This window comes from Malurus melanocephalus, unplaced genomic scaffold (genome assembly GCF_030028575.1).
Source record: "Malurus melanocephalus ecotype Western Australia unplaced genomic scaffold, MMel_1.1 scaffold_193, whole genome shotgun sequence".
Lineage (NCBI taxonomy): Eukaryota > Metazoa > Chordata > Aves > Passeriformes > Maluridae > Malurus > Malurus melanocephalus.
Genome location: NW_026623425.1, coordinates 1353774 through 1360801, shown reverse-complemented (window position 1 = coordinate 1360801; position 7028 = coordinate 1353774). Strand labels below are relative to the sequence as shown.

Sequence of the window (7028 nt, the reverse complement as noted above, 5' to 3'; positions counted from 1 at the left end):
GGTTTTTGGGTGGGCTTTGGGCAGGTTTTGGGTGGGCTTTGGGCAGGTTTTGGGTGGGTTTTGAGTGGGTTTTTGGCTGGTTTTGGATGGGTTTTGGGCTGGTTTAGGGCAGGTTTTCCCTGTGAAACATCCTGCTCCTACTCCGGGGATTTTGATGGGATAAAGCCTGCTGCTGTTTCAGCGAGTGGGCTGAGCAAAGCCCCTTCCTCTGCTCCTCACCCAAGCGGGTCCAGCTCATGTCGCTCCAGCACAAATAATCCCGTGCCTTGGGGAAAATCCCGTTTTCCACTTGTTGGGGATGGCAGGAGGATGAAAACCTTCACGTTTCTCGGCAGAAAACAACTTCCACAAGTTACGGGAGCAGAAAGCCCTTCCCTGCTGGTTACTGCTGAGAGGAGGGGCACCCATAGGTGCTGTCCAGGGTTTAGCACCTCTCCTGCAGCTCCTGGCTCTCTGGGAGACAGGAAAACATCTAGAGCGAGTGGAATGGGGTGGCAGGGGCTGCCCAGCGATCGCGCAGCCCCGGGGGATTCTCTACCTGGCTCCTGGACATTTTCCACCCCAGGCTGCGGATCCTGCCCATCCCGTATMCGGTGCTAATCCTTTTAGGAACCCTCTAAGCTGCTTAATTCCCACTTACCCCGCAGCAGAACCTTCCCCGGGCCGGGGCGGGGGTTCCCGCATCCCTTCAGCCCCGGGGAACGCGTCTGGGACCCCTTTCAAGGCTGGAAAAAGCCGGCGTGTCCCGGCAGGCTCCTTCCTTGGGGAAGGGGGCTGAGTCATTGCCGGGATCGGAGCCGTCACATCCAAACCTTTCCCCGCCGTTTGACACCGGTAATTTGGGCTCCGCCGCTCCGGAGCCGCTTGGGAGCGRCTGCAATCAGCGCCGGCAGCGCGGGATGAGGGGGGCTGGCGGGGAGAGCGGGGATTCAGCCCTCCCGGGAATTCTTGGCAGCCGCTGGAGAAGGTGAAGACCTTGAGATGTCTTCCAGGCTCCCGCAGCTGCCTGCGCGCCCCGGTCTTTTCCCAGGAAGGTTTCTGTGGGTTTTCTCTCCGCTTGCAGTGGGGTAATTGGATTCTTCCGAGGGGCTCGGGCAGCTCTGACCCTCGGCTGGCGGTGGCTGCCTGCTCTGCCAGTGCTGGAGTTACTTTTTAAGGCAAAAATTGTCAAAAATGGGGTTTACTAAAGTCCATCGGCCCTGGGCGCTGGTGGGGTTTGCACAAGGTGGTACCGATATCACCCATGTCACTTCTCCACCGGGTCTGGAAAAATTTGGGCTGGGCCAGCATTGTCACATGGGGACAGCACGGGGTGGGTGGCATCCCTGGGTGGGTGATGGGTGACAAACCAGCTGTGACACCACCCTTAGGGCAGCCTGTGKGGACAGAGCGGGTCTGGGGGCTGCTTGAGCCGCCCTCCCTGGGTGATCTGGGAGCTGAAAGCAGAMGGAAAGCCTTGATGATAAATGCATGATGGGATCTGCCAGCCAAAAATTAGCTTGGACCTAACTTTTAGTAATGACCCTCTGGAGAAATTCAGCATCCTCATTTGGGAAGCTGGGATGGAGCAGGAATAGAGCTGGGATGGAGTTGGGATAGAGTTGGGATGGAGCCGGGATGAAGGTGGGATGCAGCAGGGATGGAGCAGGGGTGGAGCAGGGATGGAGCAGGGATGGAGCTGGAATGAGGCGGGGATGGAGCAGGGGTGGGGCAGGGATGGAGCTGGGATGGAGCTGGGGTGGGGCAGGGATGGAGCTGGGATGGAGCAGGGGTGGAGCAGGGATGGAGCTGGGATGAAGGTGGGATGGAGATTGGTTGAAGCTGGGATGGAGCAGGGATGGAGCTGGGATTGGGCAGGGATGGAGCAGGGATGGAGCTGGAATGGACCCACTCGTGCTGTGTTTCTGTAAAAGGGTCTGTGCTGGCTGGTGCAGTGCTGGGGTGGGTGACTGATGCTTTAGGCTCCCCAGGGACAGTTGGGGTCTAGATGTGACTTCAACGCTCCCCGGACACCCCACACCGTGCCGCGGGTGGGTTGGGTGAGGCTGCTGCCACCCCTCAGCAGTCACAATCCTGCTCTGGGTCCCTCTGCATTTTTGGTTTGTGGGACAGAAACCCCGCTGGATTTGAGGGGTCTGGGATCTCCCCCTCGTGCCCGGATCTGTGTTCCCTGCTCCCTGCTCTAACCTGCCCTCTCCATCCCCTTCGCAGCCCACGCCAAGGGGCCACCCCCCAGCCCCGAGCCCGCCGAGCCCCCCGGGGCCATCCTGCTGCCCGTCAGCTACCGCCTGTCCAACACCCGCCTGGCCTTCTTCCTCAAGGAGCTGGGAGCCGGCCCCTCGGGCAACGGCAGCGCCCCTCTGCAGCGCTCCGAGCCCTTCGTCGTCTTCCAGACCAAGGAGCTGCCCGTCCTCAACGTCACCCTGGGGCCCTTCAGCACGGGGCTGGTGCTGCCCAAGGAGCACCTGCAGCCCTCCAGCACCCTGGAGGTGCCCGACCGCCTCACCGTCAACTGGAAGGTGCGCGCCTTCATCGTCCAGCCCCGGCTGGTGGCCAGCCAGCCCGTGGTCCAAGTGCTCTTCTACGTGGCCGGCCGCGACTGGGACGACTTCGACGTGACGGACCGGCTGCCCTGCGTGCGGCTCCACGCCTTCCGCGATGCCCGTGAGCTGAAGAGTTCGTGCCGCCTGCGGGGCAGCCTGGCCATGTGCCTGGTGCAGGCTGAGCTGCCCCACGCCTGGTTCGGCCCCTCGGCTGCACCGCCGGGCAGGAGGAAGAGCCCCGAGAGCCTGGAGGAGGTGCCGGGGGAGAGCCAGCAGGCCGAGCTCTACTACACCCTGCACGCCCCGGACGGTGCCGGGCAGTGCCTCGGGGACTCGGCCGCTCGCCGTGGGGCCGGTGGGGCGCGGGCTGAGGGTCCCACGCAGCACCCGCTGCTGCGCATCGGCAGCGTCAGCCTCCTGCGGCCCCCGGCCGGGCCGGCCCTGCAGGAACACCACCTGGATGGGAATGTCTTCATCCGCCTGCCGGACAAGCCGCTGAAGCCGGGGGAGGTGCTGAGCATCCTCCTCTACCTCATGTCCAACTCCACCGTGGAGCACTTCACCCTCAGGTGAAAACCCGGCTGTTTTTTTCCGGGGGATGGTTGGCTTTTGGTCGGTTGGGGAGGATGTGGTGCTTGTAGGATCTGCTGGAGGCTGGAGCAGGTCAGGAAGAGTGGGAAGGGCAGAGGAATATCCGGAATATCTGGGATGTGGTTTTGCAGTGGAAGATTCCAGGAGGGAAGGGCTGTCTGAGCAGGACATCGCTGCCCCTCTGTGCTCTGCCAGAATTCCCAGCTGTGGGTTTATTCCCATCCGCTTTGGGGACAGGGTGTGGTGCAGCTGTGGGTCTGCTGTGGGGTCAGGAGGGGGGTCCCCCTTGTCCCCTCATCGTGCCCCAGAACCGGTGGGAGCAGAATGGAGCGGTGGGCAGGGGGTGCTGAGCACCCCTGGCATGGACAGGTGGGTGTGGGACCCTCCCTTGCTCCTGTCCCTAAAGATGGGGACACCAGCCCTGGCCACACCTCTTCAAAGGGCACTTGTGAGTGTCCCCATGGCATCTGGGAACAGGGGATGGGGAGCTCCAGGTGCCCCAGGGATGCCCGGTCTCACTTGGAGTCAGCGCTGGGGCTGGGGGAGCCAAAATCTTGCTGGATTGGAGGGACAAAATGTCATGGAAAAGAGGAGCTGGAATGGGCTGCTCCTGCCAGCGTGGACGGTGCTTCCCACAGCCTGGAGGTGATGCCTTATTTACCTAAAACAGAGGCTGGACAAAATTCAGAGATTAAAAATCAGTTCTGTTTATTGCAGGGTGTGTGGGGTCCATTCAGGGCAGTCCCAGCCCACCCAGGGGCTGCACCCACAATGGACAATGGCTCATGGGTTTTTCAAGTTTTATAAATTTTGTCCATTTTGGGGCTGAATCCTCCAATTGCAGCTGCAGCAAATGCAGTCATTCACTCCAAGTTGGCTCCCCCCAATTCTCTTTGTTTCCATCTCTGGGGGTCTGGCACAGGGAGGTGTCCTTGAGTTTGGGGTCTACAGAGGAATTGCTTTGTGTAAAAATGGGAGAGCAGGAGCTCAGTGCTCTCTGTGGAGTCTGGAGTTAAACACTGAAGAATTCTGGGATTGCAGAGACATGGAAATAGAGAAATTAAAATCCTGAAAAACGGAAAAGATTGGGGGCAAAATTCCTGCTGTGCCATGGCAGGGTGTCCAAGGGGATCTGGGGGTGCCTGGGGGTGAGGGTCCATCCCTGACTGTCGCTCCCTGCAGGGTGAAGGCCAAGAAAGGGGTGAACCTGCTGAGCACCAAATCCCGGAGCGGGCAGTGGCTGGTGAGCTCGGAGCTGCTGACGGGCGGCAAACACTCCACGGCCACTGTTGACGTGTCCAGGGTGGACGGGGCTGGACCCAGGTAAGGGAATTGCCCTCTGGGAATGCCAGGGAAATGCTGGGATCAGGCCTGGAGCAGTTCTCCCTGTGCCCCTCGCCCAGGGGTGGGGGTGACTGCAGTGCCATGTGGGCACTGTCAGGGGAAATGAAGAATTTTGGGGTGAGTGTTGAAGCTGTGGAGAATCCCTCAGTTTGGGGTGGAAAAAATTTAATTTTTGATAAGAGGAAGAAGCTCTTGATTATCCTGATGTCTCCTCTGGGGAAGAAGGGGAGCAAGRCAATGTCCTGTTTGAACCCTAAAGTGATGGATAAGCGTTGGATGGGCAGCAGGAACCAAAAATCAGCAGCCAAGTGGGGCAGTTCTACCCTGCTCACACCTCTGGGGCTCCAGGAAACGCTTGGATCAGCTCAGGAGAGCCCCAGAGATGGAAATGAGAATGATCTGAAGGAGCAGAGACCCACAAAGCCAAGCTGAGAGCCCAGAAGCTGCTCAGCCTGGGGAAAGAGAGATGTGGGACTGGCAGGGGATGGGCATGGGGTGGAAAACAGYGGCAGGGAAGATCCTGAAATGCTGGAAAACAACAGGAAAATCTCTGTGCCTTTGGGAAAAGGGACACAAGCATCTCCAGGAGCTGGGTTTATTTATGTGCCCCAGGCATTCTTGCCCTCTGTGGTGGAAATCTCCCCATTTTTCTGCCCCCCGCCCCAAAACCAAGCAAAGACTGAGAAAAAGGAGACCCTCAGCTCTGCCTGCTCTGGGGTCACCTCAAAATCTCTCTGCAGAGCCCCTTTCAGAGATGGATCCTCTAAAAAAACCCTTAGAAAGGGGTGGATTTCCCCCCACCACCGCTTCCAAAACGCCCCCGCCAAACCCGCAGCGGGAGCGTCCCCAGGGTGTCCCCTGCACCCCCAGCCCGCGGAGAACCGAGCTGTCCGCACTGGGAGCATCTCCCCCTTCCCCTTCCCCTTCCCCTTTCCCTTTCCCTCCCCCTTCCCCTCCCCCTTCCCCCGCTGCCGGTGCCGCTCGCAATCAGCCCGCAAAGGTTAGAGCCGGGGGAGGAATTCCGAGCGATTACAATCACCTTTTAGACAAACAACTCCATCAAATATTAACGGCGTGGAGAGGATGGATGACTCCGAGCCGCGTTGCGCTCCGGCCTGTGCAAACAGAGGGATTTGCTGCGCTGGGGCTCTGGGGGCTTCTGGAAGCGCTGGCTGTGAGGGGAGGGGCAGAGAGCTCTCAGATTCAGGGTGAGAATGGACGATTTGGGGTGGTTTGCTGCATCCTGGGTTGTTCCCACAATGTGGGCGGCCTGGCTGTTGTTTCTGCTGTGGCTGGGGGCAGGTGATGCTGGGGGAGGGCACAGCGTGGTGGTTGGGGACACCTCAGGGCACCCCACGGTGAGGAGCCCCAGTGCCACCTGAGTGGGCCACCCATGTCACATCCCCTCTGCAAGGAAGCTCTGCCTCTGGAATTGCATTTTCCTGGCTGTGTTTGATATTCCTGCATTGGAACGGCAGCCAAATCTCCTTTTCAGGCCTTTGGTCATTCCCCTCGAACCCCCAAAATAGCCCTGGGGCACAGCGAGATCCCACTGGCCCCTGTGGGTCAGGTCTGCTGCAAAAGCCCGTCAGGGATGCTGTGGGATCAGGGAGCAGGGAACGGGAAGCAGGGATCAGGGAGAAGGGATCAGGGAGAAGGGATCAAGGCTGCTGTGGGATCAGGGATCAGGGCTGCTGTGGGATCAGGATCAGGGATAAGGGCTGCTGTGGGATCAGGATCAGGGATAAGGGCTGCTGTGGGAGAAGGATCAGGAGCAGGAGCAGGGATCAGGATTGGGGATCAGGGAGCAGGAAGCAGGGATCAGGGAGCAGGGATCAGGATTGGGGATCAGGGAGCAGGGAGCAGGAAGCACAATCAGGGATCAGGGATCAGAAATCAGGATCAAGGATCAGGGATCAGGATCAGGCAGCAGGAGCAGGGATCAGGGTTGCTGTGAGATCAGGAGCAGGATCAGGGATCAGGAATCAGGGCTGCTGTGGGATCAGGATCAGGGATCAGGGCTCACCATGGCCTGCAGCAGCTCCAGCTTCCTGCCCTCCTATCTCTCTGCTCCCTCTCTCCCATCAGACACCAATCCCAAGGATCCTGTCTGTCCCACAGCCCCCGATCCATGGGATCTTCTCAGCTGCTGCTGCGCTGGGAGATGGGAGCAGAGCCAGGCCTGGCTTCCCTTCCACTGCGATTTCACTTTTCCTTCCCTCTCTGCTGGCTCTGGGGGCGGGTTTACTGGCTTTTACTGGTTCTGGGACACCTGGCTTATGTGTCCCCTCCTCCTGTCCCAGGGATGGGGACTCCTCCTCGGAGATCATGCAGCTGGATTTCGAGATGGAGAACTTCACCAGCCAGTCGGTGACGCGCCGCATCATGTGGCACATYGACTACCGGGGCCGCAACCCCCCGCCCGACCTGGAGAAGGTGGTCACGGAGCTGACRGTCATCCAGAGGGACATCAGGGCCATCGTGCCCCTGGCCATGGTGAGCAGCTCCCTGCCCTCGGCTTGGTCACCTGCTTTGAGGGGTTGGGACACC

The 7028-nt window shown here is 59.9% G+C and overlaps 1 protein-coding gene across 1 annotated transcript in view; it reads left to right on the top strand.

Moving 5' to 3' along the window:
- The window catches only part of TMEM132E (transmembrane protein 132E), a 50015-nt gene that overhangs the window by 35063 nt on the left and 7924 nt on the right, over nucleotides 1–7028 (top strand). The window contains exons 2-4 of the mRNA XM_057373370.1: nucleotides 2212–3112; nucleotides 4317–4457; nucleotides 6782–6974. Coding sequence (XP_057229353.1) covers nucleotides 2212–3112; nucleotides 4317–4457; nucleotides 6782–6974 — 1235 coding nt within the window. The remainder of the gene's footprint in view (nucleotides 1–2211; nucleotides 3113–4316; nucleotides 4458–6781; nucleotides 6975–7028) is intronic.